This window comes from Hemiscyllium ocellatum, chromosome 23 (assembly GCF_020745735.1).
Source record: "Hemiscyllium ocellatum isolate sHemOce1 chromosome 23, sHemOce1.pat.X.cur, whole genome shotgun sequence".
NCBI classification, from domain to species: Eukaryota; Metazoa; Chordata; class Chondrichthyes; order Orectolobiformes; family Hemiscylliidae; genus Hemiscyllium; species Hemiscyllium ocellatum.
This window is the reverse complement of record NC_083423.1, coordinates 52,201,834-52,223,243: the sequence shown is the minus strand read 5'-3', so window position 1 is coordinate 52,223,243 and position 21,410 is coordinate 52,201,834. Positions and strand designations below refer to the sequence as shown.

At 38.8% G+C, this 21,410-nt stretch overlaps 1 protein-coding gene across 2 annotated transcripts in view; it reads right to left on the bottom strand.

Moving 5' to 3' along the window:
- The window catches only part of etnk1 (ethanolamine kinase 1), a 48,791-nt gene that overhangs the window by 11,439 nt on the left and 15,942 nt on the right, over positions 1 to 21,410 (bottom strand). For both annotated transcript variants that reach the window (XM_060843247.1, XM_060843248.1), the window contains exons 5-7: positions 14,185 to 14,268; positions 13,932 to 14,092; positions 10,809 to 10,882 (exon numbers count right to left, since the gene is read on the bottom strand). In XM_060843247.1, coding sequence (XP_060699230.1) covers positions 10,809 to 10,882; positions 13,932 to 14,092; positions 14,185 to 14,268 — 319 coding nt within the window. The remainder of the gene's footprint in view (positions 1 to 10,808; positions 10,883 to 13,931; positions 14,093 to 14,184; positions 14,269 to 21,410) is intronic.

The following is a 21,410-nucleotide window of genomic DNA, read 5'->3' as shown; positions in this document are numbered from 1 at the left end:
GGCGTTCGACAAGGTTCCCCATGGGAGACTGATTAGCAAGGTTAGATCTCACGGAATACATGGAGAACTAGCGATTTGGATACAGAACTGGCTCAAAGGTAGAAGACAGAGGGTGATGGTGGAGAATTGTTTTTCAGACTGGAGACCTGTGACCAGTGGAGTGCCACAAGGATCGATGTTGGGCCCTCTACTTTTTGTCATTTACATAAATGATTTATATGTGAGCATAAGAGGTATAGTTAGTAAGTTTGCAGATGACACCAAAATTGGAGGTGTAGTGGACAGCGAAAAGGGTTACCTCAGATTACAACAGGATCTGGCTCAGATGGGCCAATGGGCTGAGAAGTGACAGATGGAGTTTAATTCAGATAAATGCGAGATGCTGCATTTTGGGAAAGCAAATCTTAGCATGACTTATATACTTAACGGTAAGGTCCTAGGGAGTGTTGCTGAACAAAGGGACTTTGGAGTGCAGGTTCATAGCTCCTTGAAAGTGGAGTTGCAGGTAGATAGGATAGTGAAGGCAGCGTTTGGAATGCTTTCCTTTATTGGTCAGAGTATTGAGTACAGGAGTTGGGAGGCCATGTTGCAGCTGTATAGGACATTGGTTAGGCCACTGTTGGAATACTGCGTGCAATTCTAGTCTTCTTTCTATCGGAAAGATGTTGTGAAACTTGAAAGAGTTCAGAAAAGATTTACAAGGATGTTGCCAGGGTTGGAGGATCTGAGTTACAGGGAGAGGCTGAACAGGTTGGGGCTGTTTTCCCTGGAGCGTCGGAGGCTGAGGGGTGACCTTATAGAGGTTTACAAAATTATGAGGGGCATGGATAGGATAAATAGATAAAGTCTTTTCCCTGGGGTCGGGGAGTCCAGAACTAGAGGGCATAGGTTTTGGGTGAGAGGGGACAGATATAAAAGAGATCTAAGGGGCAACTTTTTCACGCAGAGGGTGGTACATAGATGGAATGAGCTGCCAGAGGATGTGGTGGAGGCTGTTACAATTGCAACATTTAAGAGGCATTTGGATGGGTATATGAATAGGAAGGGTTTGGAGGGGTATGAGCCAGGTGCTGACAGGTGGGACGAGATTGGGTTGGGATATCTGGTCGTATAGACAAGTTGGACCGAAGGTTTTGTTTCCATACTATACATCTCTATGACTCTATATAATAAACTGGCACAATGGACAAAATTAACAAATGGAGCTCGCCACAATTGTAATCTAGTACATTTTCACAGGAACAATGGGGGGGGTCCATTTACTATTTGGAAGATGCAAGCCGAACTTGGGTAAAGAACAAAAGGATCTAGCAGCAGTAACACAAATCACTAGCTTGTGCTATTGGGTAGCAAGAATGCAAACCAAGGACTAGCATAAAGGATACTGTATTAACGCATTTAATTTTGGCTAGACCAGATTGCACAGTCTGGTTGTAGACAATAAGGATGTCAGAGGGATATGATGGTAGGTTTAAAAGAGGAAGAATGAGAGGGGGCTCACGTGGAGGATAAACACCAACATGGACTAGTTAGTTGAGAGTTTTTGCAAAGATCTGTAGCGCCGATTGTGGGTGAAGTTGTAGACTCGTTTGTTGAATGAGTTTTGAGAAGATTTGTAGCTCAGGTTGAGGTTCTGGATGTAGGTTTACTTGCTGAGCTGGAAGGTTCATTTCCAGACATTTTGTCACCCTACTAGGTAACATCTTCAGTGGGCCTCAGGAGAAGCACTGCTGATAAGTCCTGCTTTCTATTTGTATGTTTGGGTTCCTTTGGGTTGGTGATGTCATCTCCTGTGGTAAAGTCACTTCCTGGTATTTTTCTCAGAGGGTGGTAGATGGGGTCTAACTTGATGTGTTTGTTAAGAGAGTTCAGATTGGAATGCCAAGCTTCTAGGAATTCTCATGTGTGTCCTTCCTCATCTGTATGTAAGGATATTAGTGAGAGAGGGTCATTTTTTTTAATGGCTATTTGGTGTTCATGTATCCTGATGGCTAGTTTTCTGCCTGTTGTCCAATGTAGTGTTTGTTACAGTCCTTGTATGGTATTTTGTAAGTAACATTTGCTTTGCTTGTATAGGGTCTTTCAAGCTCATTAGCTGCTGTTTTAATGTGTTGGTGGGTTTGTGGGCTACCATGATGCCAAGGGGTCGGAGTAGTCTGGCAGTCATTTACATCATCAACATTAACCTAGCCAAGGAAACACTAATGACACTATTAGAAGAACCAAAAGACACACAGCAAACACCACTAACTTCATCAACAAGGTAAGTATCATCAAGCTAGTGGACCTTTGCCTTACCACACACTTCACCTTCAACCACAAAACCTAAAGACAAACCAATAGAACACCTATCAGAGTTCTTAGCAGAGCAATAATGCAGAGACTTGAACAAACAGCTCTGCCAACCATCCAACCCAAACTTTGGGTCCACTACATGGATGACACCTTTGTCAGCACTAAACCAACCAAATTAGAGGAAACCTTCAAGACCATCAATAATACCATTACTGGTATATCATTCACTAAAGAGGAGGAAAACAACAACAAACTGCAATTCCTAGATGTCACAGTAGAGCAAACAGCCAATGGGGAACTTCAAACCAGGGTCTACAGGAAAACAACACATACAGAACAAATATTGAACTACAGAAGCAATCACCCCAACATCCACAAACGGAGCTGCATCAGAACATTATTGCAGTGAGCGAACACACACTGCAGCACAGAGGAACTACACAGAGCAGAAGAAAATCACCTATTCAGTGTATTCAAAAAGAATGGGTACCCAATAAACACAGTCCACCGATTTCTCAGCAACAAACCCAAACAAGCAGACAAAACACGTCCAGAAACCCTAGCCACTATCCCCTACGTGAAAATCATCTCGAAAATGACTGCCAGACTGCTCAGACCCCTTAGCATCATGGTAGTCCACAAACCCACCAACCCACTACAACAGCAGCTAATGAACTTGAAAGACCCTATACAAACAAGCAAAAATTTACAAAATACTGTGCAAGGTCTGTAACAAACACTACATTGGACAAACAGGCAGAAAACTAGTCACCAGGATACATGAACACCACAAAAAGACATGACCCTCTCTCACTAATATCCTTATACACAGGTGAGGAAGGATACCACTTCGCCTGCGACAACACATCCATCCTAGGACAAGCCCAACAAAAATATGAATGAGAATTCCTAGAAGCATGGCATTCCAACCAGAACTCTCTCAATAAACATATCGAGTCAGACCCCATCTACCACCCACACCTCACCCCAAGAAAAAGAACAGGAAGTGACTTGACCACAGGAAATGACATCACCAACCCAAAGATACCTAAACATATAAATAGAAAACAGGACTCATCAGAAGTGCTTCGCCTGAGGCCCACTGAAGATGTTACCTAGTAGGATGACGAAACATCTGGAAATGAACCTTGCAGCTCAGCGAGCAAACCTACATCCAGAACACATTTGTTGAACTGATGTGTTTTTCTGCAGACATTTCATCAACTCAATTGGTGGCATCGTCTGTGCCCCTCCGGTGAAGCTTTAGTGATCTGCCCCACCTGGTAATTATATGCCTCTCTTTTTTGTTATTTCTGGTTCTGTATCTGAGGTGGTTTGTATATGGAGTCCAAGTTGATATGTTTGTTGATTGTGTTCTGGTTGGAGTGCCTGGCTTAGAGGATGATATCAAAGATATTATCTACATACAGGATTCAGAGTTTGGGTTGGATGGTGGGGAGGGCTGTCCGTTCTTAACAGAAGCAGTACTGCAGCAACCTAGAACTCCAGAGGGCAGAACCAGAACACTTATTCAAGGAAATGAAAAGGAAGGGGTACCCCATGAGTACTATCCTCTGGTACTTATGCAACAAATCTGAAGAAAACACTACATGACCAGACACAATAGTGACCATACCGTACATCAAGGATGTATCAGAAATGATTACCTGACTACTCAGACCCCTGGGACTCAGAGGCCCACAAATCAGGAAAAACCTTTCACTAGCTCCTCACAAAAGTTAAAGACCCAACACTCACAACCAACAAAATAAACATAATCTGCAAGATCCCTGCAAGGACTGTGAAAAACACCACATAGGACAAACAGTAAGAAAACTGACCATTGAGTACATGAACATCAGCTCGCCAACACCAGACACAACCAGTATTTTCTCATTTCCACCCACACAGACAATGAAGGACACAAATTCAACTGGGACAATGTAACCATCCTAACATAGGCAAAACAGAGACACGTTAGAGAATTCCTGAATTGGACCCCATGTACAAACCACTCAAGTACAGAACCGAAAATAACAAAGAGATGCATAATTATCAGGTGGGACAGATCAACAACGATTCACGAGAGGCACCGTGATGATATCACATAGCCAGTTACAAAATGCCTGCATAAGCTCAACGAACGAGTCTATGACCTCATGGATTAGTTAGGCTTAATGGCCCAATTCCATATGGTTTATCCCAGGCTTCCAAAAACATTTCCTTCAGTGATCCCATTTTGAGGCTTGAATATTGTTGCAACCCCACAGTAAGGACTATTAGAGCACAGAACAGCTACAGAGCTACTATAACTTGGCCAGAGCTTCAGGCCAGCCATTGCAGCCTGAGCTCACAACTCCACTTGGGAAACCTTAGTTTATCCTTTATAATATTCAACTTACATTGGATTACAAAGCTTTACCTAGAAAATGGGGCAATAGAATATGGTTAGCTAATGAAAGATGATCTCACAATGTTGCTGTAATCCTCATTAATTATCAATCTCACTGAATTTAAAGCTACAACACAAGGAATGGAGTCCTTTCCTTGATAATTAGTATTACATTGGAACTGGACAATAAACTAAATTGAAAGTTTTTCAAAAGATAGTTGATTCATCTTTGCACAGACAAAAACCCACTCTAAAAATACTTTCTGAAAGATTGAAGTTCCAGGTAAAATATGCCCACAAAGCCAGAATATTTTAACAAGCAGTTACTATGTGAATAGGATGGGATGCTCTCGGAGGGTCGATGCATACTTGATGGGCAAAATAACCTTTTTCTGCACTGTAGAAATTCTATGATCCCCTTCGCCTGCAACTCAGATTCAAACTCAACAATTGACAATGGTCATTATAATAACATCCACTCTCTGTAACTTCTGAAGTCTGAATATGCAGCCTCAAGCTAGAAATATCTCATTCATTTGCAAACAATCACCACTTCAGTGATTTCCAAGCTCCTAATTAGTTGAATATTCCTTGTGGATAAGTTTGAAATTCTTCTCTCTCCTTTGCAGCCTCATATCCTCCACGTGAGCTACTCTGTTGCCTGCAATTTCCTCTCTATACACTTGATCTCTCTCTCCTTCCCTACACCCTTAGTCACACATGCTGCCTCTCTATATATCTTTCTGGTTCCCTTGCCTCCATGTGCATCCAGCAGGCTTTTGACTACCTTTTCAAAGTGATTCCTGCCCACTGGCCTTGCTGCAATTGGTAAAAAAACAACTTGTTCCTGGCCTTTTACTGGACCTCTGCTCCCTGCCCTGCTGCTACCTACCTCAATACAAGCATTTATTTTCCCAGGTGCTCACTGCTCTTATCACAGACTGTTTTTCTCTCATGTCAATTGCTGACATTTTTCCAAGTGGTTAGCCATGGATTTTCTGGGCAACTTAGGGACTCGGGGGGTAGATTTGCCGATGTAATTTGAACAAGGCTGCAATCGATTTAAATATTTGCTGATTGTGATTAGGGCTGAAACATCGACATTACAGTCGATTTTTCCCTGACATTCACACATGCTTTAAAGTAATTCACGGCAGTAAGCTCGATATCACTATAATCTTCCCTGGAGAAAATATTCATACTAGCAGGAACAATTTTAATGTAATGGATATAGATGGATGTAAAAAAATGAACAGGATAATCAAGTATATAAACGTATTAAATAAAATGCCAAAGTATCAGAAAATATATCTTTACCCTTCACTTAAGAGTTGAATCAACTCTTGTGCTAATTTACAAGGAAGACAAAGAACTGCATACATTTCATGTTACAAACTGCTTTTATAGCTCAATCATAGGCAACTAATAGATCATAAAACAGAGTTCACTTTCTAAACAAATGTATCCACATACATGCATGTATGCAGGCAGACTTTAAAAACAAAATGGGCTTGTTATTAATCGCCATTATCAGCTGCGGGAAACTTAAATGACCGTCAGTCATGTTTACTGCTGATTTGTGAACTAGAAATAATTGTTTCATACATCTAGCTCTTATTAGCAAGTCATTCCAAATCATTAAGTATTTTAATAAAATTTAATTCTATTATGGGAACAGAACAGAACAGGCATTATTCAAAAAAGAATATAAATTTGTCCTTGTCACACCTTATTAGCATATGCATAAAATTAGTGCTCCCCTGCAGCATTCTCTGTACTTCACACACTTCCTATACATGTCAATATGCTCAACTAACTTGATTGCCTTCTGCAACTGCACTTTTCAATGCATAATTTTGGGAATTTGTCACTCCTCGCAGTGATATCTTAACTCATTCCTGTAGCATTAAACACCAAAGAAAACTTTAAGCTGAATTTTCTGTGTAATTAAGATAGTGCAGTGTTAAACATTGTTCACACCTCTTCACTGGTTTCCAACTATATTAAAAACCTGTGTGTTGTATAAAATTTACACCAAGACACATCCATTGCTTGTTCTCCCATCATATATGTTCCTTAAAAAAGAACAAAAGCTGCAAATTTAAACAGAACCTGCAGTGTACAAGATTTTTTTGATTCAGGGTTAAGTATGGGGGAAAAGAGTGAAAATTGAAACATTTTAAGTTTAAACTGCCCCCACCCCAAAAATATTTCCGAGCCAGGGAGGTTTCCTTTCTTCCCTCCAATGCTGCTCGTAACATTTAATAGCCCTCATAATTAGTTTCCAGAGAAATTCTATTAGAAACCCTGACTAAATATGGCCTACTCCTAACCAGTTTTTGGGCCTCAAGTCTCTGAACCCAAAAAGATCGCCTATCAGACCAGCACAAATTACCAAACCAAAATGAACAAGTCAGCTCTCTGATGCAATAGCTCCTTGTTCTAACTTCCACCTCCTAAGAAAGGTGCAAAAAGAACTACAGATCTGTTTTCCCAAGTTATTTTTGGTAGGGCTGATTTTTCTCTCAGTAATAGGTTAAAATATACATTGCTATGTCCACATTAAATATGATTAATCTAGGGTCAGTCAAAAAGATTTCACAAAATTAAATCCTGGACATCTAAATAACAATCTTTGGCATATTACATTTCTAATTAGTTCCATGTAACCTTACATAGAATAAGCAGAGACAAAGTCAGCCACAATGCAACAAAATTTGTTACGAACAGTAGTCTCTGGGGCGCTGAAAGAAGCCTTTTGTTTTCATGAGTGCTGCCAACTTATTATTCAAAGGGCCTCAAGGGTCTCACACAAGGCTAAATATATATTTCTATTAATTCATGTACATCAAGTTGCTGATATTAATGAACAGCAAGTGGACTTAATTGCTTGGACTTTTTATTTAAAAAAAACTAGATATTTTCTGTACTTTTAATTGCCTATTGTCCATGAGCCAGAACAGGTGTTATGGTGATGAGAACACATAGGGGGCGTCACTCCACATCAAGCCAAGGACGTAAGCCTCCATGAACTACCACATCTAGTACAAGCATTGAACCCACAACTTCAGTGTCATTTTGCATCATATTCTAGCCATCTGAACAAGGAGGAAAATCACAACTTTTAAATGCTGCTTACAAAACAAATTCTTTAAACAACTGTTTGTGTAGAAGAAAATCAAACCAGATGAGTGAATGAGAAGAATAAGTTTGACTACAACTGATATATTTATGTGCTTTCATGATTCCTCTCTGATCATGGAGAAGCTCAGAGTAGAAGTTATTTTTCATCTTGAAACACCACAACACTGCTATTCACAAACCATTCTTATCTTATACTGGTAGGTTAACCTTTGTTTAAAAACTAGCTTGAATGCAAATGTAGTTCAATGAAGTGAGGAGGAATCAGTAATGATTATTTGGTTGATAAAATGTAATTTTTCATGTCATTCAGAAGTAACATAGGTATTGAATATATCCTGCTCACAGACTGTATGCAATTTACAATGCCATCTTGTGGCTGCAAGGTAAAGCATACATTCTAACTATTAAATAAAATCAGAAACCAAGTTAAAAAAATTCGACCATACCAATCCCATTCAGGCAATTTCAAAAAGGTGAGAATAATACATGTCCCACTTCGCAGTCCCTTTTGCAAAAATATCTAATATTATCCTATACATAGAGAATATTACTCTAGATATTGTGAAAGAGGGAAATTTAATTCAAGGCAAGAACGGAGTAAAGGAATGTAAACAGTTGTCACAAAAATTTAACGACAAACAGTGGCATTGGTAAATTATTAGAATCCATTTTAAGGAACTAATAGAGGGCATTTGGAAGCTCAAAATACAATGCATCAAAGTCAGCATGGCTTTATGAAGGGTAAATCATGTTGACTGATTTGCGAGAGCTCTTTGAAGATATAACAAGCAATATTGATAACGTGAATTCTATATATCTGGACATGCAGAAGGTATTCAACAAAATCCTGCACAAAAGGTAAGATTACATGGGATTGGGGTAATTTATTAACTTGGACAGAGGATTTGCTTTGCTTTCTGTTGGTTTGCTAAGAGTCAGGATACATGGGTCTTTTTCTGGTTGGGAAGATATAACCAATGGCATGTTTCAGGATTCAGTCCTTGGGCCCCAACTATTTACAATCTATACTAATGACTTGGATGTGGGGATAGAAAGTACTATAGACAATTTTGCAAATGATACGAAAGTCAGAGGGAAAGCTGCAATGAAGAAATTAAAAATACAAATTGTTATGGATAGGTGAGATGAATGGTTGAAAATGTGGCAGATGAAGTTTAATGTGAAGAGGAGTGAGGTTATCCATTTTGGTTGGAGGAATAGAAAAACAACTTATCTAAATGGAGGAACACTTCAGAATGCTTTAGTGCCTCATGCATGAAATCACGTAAGTAATATGCAGATATTGAAGGAAGGCAAATTGCATTTTGGCATTTATTGCAAAAGGAAGACAGTACAAAAATAGCTAAGTACTGCTGCAACTGTAGAAGGCATTAGAGTACTGCATACAATTTTGCTCCCCTTGATCGTCACATTCGAAGCAGTTCAGTGGAGGTTCACCTAATTGATTCCAGAGATGAGGGATTTGTCTTAAGAGACATTGAGCAGCTTAAAAGAGTTTAGAAGAATGAGAGGAGATCTAAGATCTAATTGAAGTATGTAAGATGTTAAACGGGATTACAAAGTTTACACAGTAAGGATATTTCCTTACGGATCAATTGAGAATGACAGGTCATAGTTTTAAGGTAAGGGCTAACAGACTGTGAATCTGGAATTCAGTACCCCAGAACGTGGTGAACTCTGGAACATTGAATAAAGTTGACGAGGAGATAGACATTCCCGATGAAGGGCTTTTGCTCGAAACGTCGATTTTACTGCTCCTCGGATGCTGCCTGAACTGCTGTGCTCTTCCAGCACCACTAATCTAGAATCTGGTTTCCAGCATCTGCAGTCATTGTTTTTATCTAGGTTTTTAAATTCGTAATGGGTCAAAGGTTTATAGGGAGCAAGCAGGAAAGTGGAGTTGAGGCCTGAAATGAGACCAGCCAAGATCATATCAAATGATGCAGGAGGCTTGAGGCTAAATTGTCTACTCCTGCTCCTCATTATTAATGTCTCAAACAAACAAATTAGGTGCAGAAATAGGCCATTCAGCCCCTTGACCGGCTCAGATTTCAATAAGTAACCTTATTTATCAGCACATGTTAAAAGCTACAATATATTTTGTGCTACTGCATGTTGTTTCAATGACTGGAATCTGAGAAAATCCTAATACTGCCAAATCTTGAATCTTAAAAGGCTGTTTCAGACCATGAATGGATGAGAGATCTATCAATCTATAAATGAAGGAAGATGGTGGTGTAGGGATATTATCACCGGACTGTTCATCCAGAGACCCAGGTAATGCTCTGGGGACCTGGCTTTGAATCCCACGACAGCAGACGGTGGCAATTGTATTCAATTAAGGATAAGGAATTGATGATGGCCATGAATCCATTGTCAGGAAAAACCCATCTGGTTCACTACTGTCCTTTAGGCGAGGAAACCACCTAGTCTGGCCTACATGTAACTCCAAACCCACAGCAATATGGTTGACTCTTAACTGCCATTTGGGCAATTAGGGATGAGCAATAAATGCTGCCCTGACCAGCAACACCTTCATTCCATCAATGAACAAAATAAAAAATTAGTGTGGGGCAAGGAAAAAAGAACAGATGGACACAAAATTAATTAATTGACTATTTCAACAAAATCACAGTGATATTTAAAATTGCAAATTTTATTCTGGATAAATGTGAGGAGATAGGGTCACTGCAGAAAATCAATTTGACTTTCCATAACTCCACACAAAACCAATGTGAAACAATGTAAAGCAATCGACAAGACATTTTTGATCTTTCAGCTATTTTCTTTTGAAACCATCTGTACATTCATTAAGACACTGGATTTTACTGATTTGATTGGTACATTAAACTAATATGGATTGAGAACAAAGAACATTACAGCTGTCAAAGCATTTGGTTCATTTTGGGTATCCTCCAGCAACAAAAAAGCTAAAATTAAAATCATTCAAACTTACCCCAAAAAATCAAAGTCGATTGTTGAATACTTCGCCTGGATTAGTGCCCAAAGACCCCAGAAGAAATGGGAAGCCTGAAGAAATAGGAGACAGAATTAAAAACTGGTTTCGTTGGCTTAGAATAAGAAAGGTGATAATGAGCAGCTTTCTTGAACTAGTGTAGTCACAAGATGTTTGTATCACCAACTGTGAAGGAATAGCAATAGAATTCCAAAGGTCTGGAAGGGGAGCTGGCAGGTGCGAGTGTTCCCATGCCTCTAGTGCCCATGACCTTGCAGCTGATAGAGGTCATAGGTTTTGAAACTGCTGTCAAAAGAACCTTGGTTGGTTAATGTAGTGCATCTTGCAGATGGTAAACATTGCTACCACTATGTCCATAGGTGGAAGGATTGAATGTTTAAGGTGATGGGAATATTACCAATCAACTGCAATGTTTTGTCCTGGATGACATCAAGCAGTGGGGTTGTTCAGTCTCACTGGAGCTGCACATATTCAGGCCAGTATTCCAAACATAACCCTGATCTGTGCCATTCAAATCGCAGAAAGTCGTTGGGGAATCACTAAGTTACTCACCTCAGAATTTCCAGTCTCTGATCTCTCTGGTATTCATGTAGCCTGAAATTTTTTAAATGGTGTTCAAGCTTTTATTCAATGATAATTGTAGTATCAATAGTATTGGTATTAGTAGTTGGACGTTTACAATGTTGCTGATGCAATGCAATGAACTGAGGCGGAATAGCTTGGGAGTGCTTAAAGTTAAGGCAAATTAATAGTGGTAAGTCAGGTGAAATTTAAGAAAAGGTTTGTGGCATCCCTGAAAAGGAATCTCACGCACAATGCTTTCAAAAAGGTAGAGAATATCAGCAACAACAACAAAAATTATGGAAGGCATTCTCAACATGAAAAAAAACTCAATCATAGAAACCCTAAAGTGCGGAAAGAGGCCATTCGGCCTATCAAGCCTAGACAGACCCTCTGAACAGCATCCACCCAGACCCAGGACTCCACGCAATCCCTGCAGCCCCTCATTTATCATGGTTAACTGACATAGCCTGCACATCCTAAACACTATTTGGCAATTTACCACAGCCAAACCACCTAACCTGTACATCTTGGATTGTAGAAGGAAACTAGGGCACCAGTGGAAGCCCACGTAGACACCAGAAGAACATGCAAACTCCACACAGACAGACACTCAAGGGTGAAATTGAACCCAGGTCCCCAGCAGGGCCAAGCAGCAGTGCAAACTACTGTGCCACTCAAGCAGGAAATCTCAGGACTTATCACCATTTAAAGGCAGGGCTTCCCAAACTGGGAGTCATGACCTGACAGCGAAAACATGACACTAATATTTTGCTATAAATTCAGAATCTTCTACTCTACAACCATTGAAGGAGCAGCTCTCCGAAAACTAGTGCTTCCAAATAAACCTGTTGGACAATGACTTGATGTGTATTTTTTAACTTTATCCACTGTTTTTTGTTATTGATATCAATGATTTGGATATGAATACAAGAGGTACGGTTGGGAAATTTGCAGATAACACCAAAATAAGTAGTATAGTGCACAGCAAAGAAGATTATCTCAGAGTAAAACGTGACCTTGATCAAATGGACCAATGGGCCAGAAAGTGGCAGATGGAGTTAAATTTTGATTAATGTGAAGTGTTCCATTTTGCCAATGCCAAACCAGGGCCGGCTTATTCAGTTAACAGTGGGGCCTGGAGAGTGCTGACGAACAAAGAGACCTAGGGGCATAGTTCCTTGAAAGTGGAGTCATAGAACTCTGGTCACCTTTCGATAGGAAGGATGTTGCGAAAGCACACAAAGTTTACAAGGATGCTGCAGGGACTGGAGGGTTTTATTGGGAGCACTGAATAGACTGGGGCATTTTTCCCCTGCAACCTTGGGGACTGACGAGTGACTTTATAAAGGTCAATAAAATCATGAGGGGCATGGATAGGTGAATAGCCAAGATTTCCATCCTAGGGTGTGGAAGTCCAAAAACTAGAGGTCATAGCTTTAAGGTAAGAGGGGAAAGATTTGAAAAGGACAAGAGGGGCAACTTTTCACACAAGGGGTGGTGCACGAATATAACAAGCTGCCAGAACAAGTGCAGGTGGTCAGCACAAGTTCAACATTTAAAAAGCATTTGGATATGTATATAAATAAGAGGTGTTCAGAGGGATATGGGCCAAATGGGACGAGGCCAGATTGGGATGTCTGGTCAGCATGGATCAGTTAGACCAAAGGGTCTGTTTCCATGTTGTATGACTCTATAACACACATCCCCACTTCCCTGGAATCACCTTCTCTACCTAAAAAGTAAAATACTGCAGATGCTGGAAATCTCAAACAAACACAGAATGCTGGAGAAACTCAGTATGTCTGGCAGCAACTGAGAAAGAGAAACATCCCCCTGGTATGGCTGAAGTGTCATATAAGGCTTAAAACATGAACTTTCTCTCACTACAGATGCTGCCAGATTTACAGAGTTTCTTCAGTATTCTGTGTTTGTTCCCTTTCTGACCTCTTTTGGATCGCATTCTTGCGATATTTGAGGAACTTAAATGGTCATCCTTTTGTTTCACACCCTCGACTATCTCATTCTGACATCCGTTTCATCATATCGTCGTTCTACATGTTCCTTGACATTGGTCTTCTTTGTACTGCCTTCCCCTTGCAATATGTACCTCAGCAATAGAGGTTCAGTGCTCTGAAATCCTCTCTTTAACTATCCTCACCATTCCATCTGCCCTCCCTCATGGCTTCTGTTTTCCCCATACTTTTGGTCACCTGGAAATAAGCTATTTGAATATTTACAGCAACATGCTCTGAGATTTTAGAAACCTCTGATGTGATTAAGTTATGAGAAATTCTGTTAAATTTGAAATGAACATTCTTGTTACTTATCCTTTTTTAAAAATAGAAAACCAACAAATGGAAATACAATAGATGTATGAAATCTGGTAGCTAGCTTTGGTTTATACAAATTTGAGGTTTAACTGCATGTTTCACACAACAGTAAAGTATTCAGGCAGTATGTTAAATAATAAAACTTGATCACATTATCACCATTAACAGCACTTGGATGTTACTGGCTATACTTGAACAATAAACTTACCAGTGCAAATACATTAACTTGTAAATAAAGTACTTCAATTTCCTCATCAGTTACTTCTGTACTTATTCCTTTATACTCTTTTAAAGCCTCAAGATAGCATTTCAGCCACTGCAATTGGACATTTTTGGCTGGATACAAACTGTAATCAACTTCATTTACACCTAAAGTTAAAAAAAAAACGAGTAAAATGTGTTATACAACTTAGAATCCATGAATTCTATTTAAAAAAACTTCATATTTCTGGATTTATTACCTGCAAATTCATTGAAATGGTTCCCAATGTCAAATGCCTGGTAGTTATAGCCTGCATATTCATAATCAATGAATCGCACGTGACCTATTCAGAGTAGAAAAACAATCAAATCAGGCCAATACCTAGGTATCTCTTATAAAATAATCAATTGTCTTTCCTTTAGTTTCAATGGGAACTGTGCAACACAATGAATGTTTCCATCGAGCTCACAGCTGAGAAACAGGTCATTTGATTTACTTGGTCAATGCCAGTTATAATGTTCCATACAAACTCTATTTCATCCAACTGTATTTTCTATTCATTTCTCCCCCATATTCTCCTAGCTTCTCTTTCAATGAATCATTGCTCTTCACCTCAACCATTCCATGTCAAATCTCACATTCTAACCTCTCTGGCTAAAAAAGTTTCCGCTAGATTTCCTATTGAATTTGTAAGTGGCCATCTCATCATTAAAGCCCCTTGTTTTGATTGCCCTTTAAATGTTAATGAACAAATTAAATTCACGTAACTTCATGAAGATGACTTTGGTTAAATCTATTTTAATATCCACATGGAGGGGTTCTGAATCAGTTTCTGGTGAATAATAATTCCATGATCATCTTCAATGAATCTTCGCTATTAGTGAACAGTAACCATATAATCATGATAAGTTATGTTCTATTGACAAGACTGGAAACCAACTGCAGTAAAAGCAGAGAAGACAGGGACAGAGCCTCAACATGGTTTAAGTTCATAGTGATGAAACGGTTTCCTTTCATCCTAAGGCTGTGCTTTAACTCACTCCTGGAATGTCCACTCATTGCCTCTGCAGTTCTTAAATCACCTCTGAGGTCTTAGCCCCTAAGCATGAAGTTCCCTCAATGTAAAATTCTTTCCTGCGAGCACTCACTACTTCTTCCCAAAGCTTCCACTCTAACTATACTCTGTGGAAGCTTCTGTGCTACTGTCTGACTGAAGGAAATCAGTCACCAAATCAGGGAGAAACTTGATGGCACGAAATTAATTACACTTACATAGCTCTTTTTACCAATTAATGCTGTAATGCATTGACACAAAATATACAATCTTTTTAAGATCAGAAATAATTTGTGCTCTGCCATCCTAAATCCATGTAAAATAAAAGCAAAATGCTTGCCAATCTAAGAAGAGTGATAAGAGGGAAACCAGTTAGACATTCAGTGCTGCACCAGCTGAATACTGCCATTGTCATAGTTCTGGGTATTTATCAATTGAGTGGTTAATATGGTAGGGGTGAAAGACAACAGGGAAGAAAATGAAATCAGGTGTGCTTTGAAATTGTTCAACATACTATGTGATCAATAAAATAATGGAATGAAAATACATTTTTGTTAAGTTATGTTCACCAAGGTGGCACTGATGAATCATTAGAAGACTCTTTTTTTCCCCCCCACATTTATATGGGTATAACGCATTTCTGATTCTCATGGCTTCAATTTCATTCTATACACCCAGATCTATTATGATTGCAATTACAGACAAAGTTCTCTTTATTAAATCCAGGAGGAGTTTAATGTTTTTAGAAAGAAATAACAAAACACTAATCTACGGTCCCATAGACGAAATCAGTTGATTCTTGCTGAGAAACGAATCCCCAATACATTAAACAAATAGAAAGTGCATGCAGATTCTACTTTCAATAACAATGTTTTAATACACATAAAATAATATTACTGTTTATTAAAGCATTCTGATATTTTATGCTATGCAAAAAGGAAGCCATAGCAACATTTTGTACCAAAGACGAAGTGCTATAAGTTGACTATTTCAACATTTAAAAATTGACAAACATCCCTATGTGTTGAACATTATTACTGTACCTGTGTTTCACAGGTTCTTGTTTTGTGATGCCTCCAACTTTAAAGTTGCTTGTTAATATGTCAAAAGACCTATAAATTAAATAAATATTACCCAATGCATAAAGGTTTCGGCTTTAGCTTGGTTTCATTAAAGTCGAAAGACTGAAAAACAAAAGTACCCAAACTTCTTAAAAAGTTGTGCAAGTGCTATAAACCTGTTGCAAGCGCTCATGACCACGCACCTTTCTCAGAGATATTTTATTGCATAACTGCATTTTACTGATGCTTTTCTAAATTTGCTGTAACGAATTACACAGACAGTCCGAGAAGCTCAATCATCACACAGACTTTCTAAAAACGCTAAAACAAACATGATCCAAGTGACATTCCTGCCTCTTATGGTCCTCCCTTTCACAAGTATGATAAGACCAACTAATTATCCATAAACATATCTATTAAATGTTAAACTTATGAGCATTTGCAGATAGGTTGTATCCTAAATTCAAAATTAGATGTTTGAAAAAAACTGACAGGTATCAACAAATATTTCAATTTTAATGATTGAGCTTTTTATATATCCATCTTTTGAAAAAAAAATCTCCTTTACTAGAAGAAAAAAACTACATATCATAATACCTAAGTTGGCATGAGGAGATGTCAGCAAAGCTGTTTATTGGATATAATTTACATTAAAAAAAGAGAAAAAAGTTTAAACACATTACCTGGTCCTGGCATTTAATTCGGTGAGCTGACCTACAGAAATAAATACTTATTTGCAAACTTTATAGATTTATAATTGTGACAACTGAATGTTAAAACTAATAAGTAGTTTACATACTGAATACAAATTTCTAATGTAAAAAAAACAAACTGCTCAAATTCATAAACCATAGGAAAAAAATAAAGTGTTTCAGAAAAATATTCTAACCTTCACTCAACAAAGACATCTTCAGGTAAGCACCAAAGAGATGTCTGAAATATGGATATAAAACTTGGACTGTACAACACTGATTAACTATTACCTCCCATGGCCAGGTAAGCATGAACAAGTGTACAATTAATCCCCAACCAATGCACTACAACTGTACGATGTAAGCCACCAACTCTTGGCAGCACACAACATGAAACAAATAGACAAGTTCAGCAAATCCAAGGTCAAAATCTGACTGGAACAGCTAAATGTTTTCCTTGTGAATAATAATTTGCTATTTATTATTATTGCATTAATAAAAATTCAATAAACGGAACTAATTCACAAAAAAAGTATTAAAATGCAACAATGGAACAATTAAATCAGGCACATTACCATCATCTTAACATTACATTATACAAGAACAAATTGCTGTAGAAACTCAGGCCTAGCAGCATCTAGGAGAGAAAACAGTTAACGTTTTCAGTCCAATAACTCTTCTTCAGATGTTGCCAGACCTGAATTTCTCCAGCAATTTTTTAAATATACAAATTTACAGCATCTGCAGTTATCATCATTTCAACATGACATGCATGTACCTGGATTCTGATCACTGAAATCTGACAGTAGAAGAACTACACATAAAAATGTACAAGTATTACAATTCATTAACTTACTGCACTAGCTTTTTTTGGAGTGGCTTTAGGTTTCCAAATTTAGCACAGAAAGTCAAATCTGGAGACATCTTTTAAATAAGTTAGGATATTTGGTACAAGGAACTATGGATAAGTACATTGGAGATAATGTTGTCTACGTAAATCTGGCTCTCTGACAATGAACATGATTAATTGACAAAATATCAAAAAGCAAAAAAAGAACCAAATTTGAAACTAAAAAGGGTAGGCTTCTCCGACTTTTCAGCTTCTATTCACAGCACTTTATTTGTAGTTTACAGATAGATGAAATGTAATGGAGATATTGACCCTCAATTACACGTCAAGGGAGAGGGCTAGAATATATCATTACAAGTTTCTAGAATTAGCAAGAACATGGGGTTCTCAAAAGAGATTGGGATCTGAAGGTCAATTTTATGCAACATAAGTAATTAGTGGAGTTGGGCAAAGAAAGGTGATGGACAAGAAGAATTGACAAACCACAGAACTTCAGCATATTTTTAATAAGTTCACTCAACCCAACTGGACTGATCTATTTATCAAAACAGGAAGAGTTGTCAACAAAAGTTTACTGCCAATCCAAAGGTTGGACGTAGTCTTGGAACCTTTGAAGCCTGCCAAAATTCATATGGTGCCATTAGCTGGACTATGTGTCTAAAATCTTTCATATTTCAGTTGTCATGTAGTGGAGTATGCCAAGTGCTTCTCCATTCAGATGGGAACGGGTGATCACAAATCACTTTTTTGGGATCGGAGTTTAGGGAAAAAATATGTAAAACAGATTTTGAAAAATTTACATTAGTGCAAATGACAAATATAATTATTTGGCAAGAGTAAACTTCATGAGAAACGAAATCATTCAGAAAATAGGGTAGACAACCACCTTGTCATTTAGGAAGTTAACACATATAATCCATACAAACCAATTACTCACCAAACCAAAACAGGCATTTAATATTTTTTAGCAAAGCAATTACAAACTTAGTGAGCAAAAGCCCAGAAATACTTTATCAAAACTAGTTATCAGCATAAAACGTAGAAATATACCTGGCCTGCCTCCTCTCCCACACTTTAAACATATACACAGACTTTATCGTCAGTTTATCACTATTATTGGAAATGTTAGCAGAAGTATTGAGTTTTCAATTTTCTTCCCCTTTGGATATTGGCAGACCATTACTTGGTGTTTGTACATTTTCAATGAAGAGGACAATGCTCAACTCCCATAAAAGGCCATTTGAAATCAGTAACAGCCTAAGTAAAATTCAATCTCCATTTCTCACTAATGTAACAGTACACTATTATTTTTATTCTGAGAGTGATAATTTCCCTTCAAGTGAAAGGTAAGCTACACTTTCAAATAATGTACTATATTGACCAATAGATGGCACACACTCAAAGTATTCTCCCAAAAGTCTAGCAGTTTGAATATTTTCAGAGATGAGAACAACAAACTAAGTCCTCAGCAGTCAAATCCAGTGGCTTATGACTAAAATAGTGAATCGTTCTTACATCCATGATCATCAACTCAGGATAATACCTTCCTGCAAGGGGAAGGTTCTTCAAAAAGACATTGCTACTTCATCCCTGCAAACACTAACAGGCAAACATTACAATTATCCTATGCTCCTTCTTCCACACAACAAAATCAAAACAATTTATCAAAAACACAAGATACAACCATGCTTTCAACTGAAAAATAATGTAAAGCGCACAACCTGAACAAAATTTCTCACTACACTAGAACCAACCATATTACTTATTTAGTTTTATTCTTTAGCTTTCATTGAAAACTGAACAGTACATCACAGTACAGGCTGTTCGGACCTTGATGTTGTGTTGACCTTTCATCCTTCTCTAAGATCAGACTAACCTACATACCCCTTCATTGTACAATTGCGTATCCAAAAGTCACTCAAATGGCCCTAATGTATCTGACTCTACCACCACTGCTGGTAGTGCATTCCACACACCCACCACGCTCTGAAAAACCTACCTCTGACATCCCCTCTAAACCATCCTCCAATCACCTTAAAATTATGCCCCCTTGTGATAGCCATTTCTGTCCCAGGAAAAAGTCTCTGGCTATCAACTCTATGTCTCTCATCATCTTGCACACCTCTATCAAGTCACCTCTCATCCTTCTTCGCTCCCTTGAGAAAAGCCTAGCTCTCTCAAACCTTTTTCATCAAACATGCCCCCAGTCCAAGGAGCATCCTGGTCAATCTCCTCTGCACTCTCACTAAAGTTTCCACATCTTTCCTATAATGAGACGACCAGAACGGAACACAAAATCAAACTGTGGTCTAACGGGGGCTTTACAGAGCTGCAGCACAACCTCATGATTCTTGATCTCTAATCCTCCTGCTAATGAAAGCCAACACACTATACGCCTTCTTAACAACTCCATCAATTTAGATGGCGACTTCGAGGGATTTATGGACAAGGACTCCAAGATCCCTCTTTCTCCACACTGCCAAGAATTCTGCCTTTAACCTTGTATTCTGCATTCAAATTCAACCTTCCAAAGTGAATCACTTCACACCTTTCCAGGTTGAACTCCATATGCCACTTATCAGCCTAATTCTGCATTCTGTCAATGTATTGTTGCAAACTACAACAGCCCTCCACAACTCCACCAACCTTTGTGTCATCAGCAAACTTACTAACTCACCCTTCCACTTCCTCCTCCAAGTCCTTTCTAAAAATCACAGGGCAGAGATCCTAGAACCGATCCCTGTGGAACACCACTGGTCACCAAGCTCCAAGCTGAAAACTTTCCATCTATCACCACCCTCTATCTTCCATGGGACAGCCAATTCTGTATCGAGCCAAATTTCTCTGTATCCCATACCTCCTTATTTTCTGAACGAGCCTACTGTGAGGAACCTTATCAAACACCTTGCTAAAATCCATGTACAACACATCCACTGCTTTACCTGCAATGTATTTTGTCACACCCACAAAGAATTCCATCGGGTTTGTGAGGCGTGACCTGCCCCTCTCAAAGCACGTTGACTACCTCTAATCAAACTATGGTTTTCCAAGTAATCATAAATCCTGTCACTCAGAATCCTTTTCAATGTCTGAAATTCCCAGGATTATCCTTAATCCCTTCCTCGAACAAGGGAATAACATTTGCCACCCAACAATCATCTGACACTAATCCAGTGGACAGTGAGGACGCAAAAATCATCGCCAAAGGTGCAGTAACCTCTTCCCTTGTTTCCTGCAATGACCTAGAGTATACCCTGTCTGGCCCAGGGGATTTATCTATCCTTAGGATTTTCAACACATCCTCCTTTTTAACATCAACCTGCTCGAGCATATCAGTGTTTCATGCTGTCCTTAGAAACATCAAGGTCCTTCTCAGTGGTGAATATTGAAGCAAAATATTCATAAAGACCTCTCTTACCTCTTCTGACTCCAGGTGCAAGATCCCTCTACTATCCCTGATTGGCCCTACCCTCACTCTCGCCATGCTCTCTTCCTTCATCTAAGTACAGAATGCCACTCCTTCAGTTCTTTTCCTTCCAAAAAGAGTTAGGAAAACTGGAAACACAGTAACCAGAAACCAAGACGCAAGGCTGTTTGGCCAATCACGTCTGCACTGACCGAAATCCACTAATTTTATCTTCCAGCATTTGGCCCATAGCCTTGAATGTTGTGGCATTTCAAGTGGCAATCCATGCACGTTTTCAAAGGTGTTAGGTTTCCTTCCTCATCTACCTTACCCTTCCCAGTCACTGCATTCCAGATTCACATCACCGTCTGAATGAAAGAAGTTTGTCAAATTTCCTTTAGACTTCCCACCGTTTGCCTTAA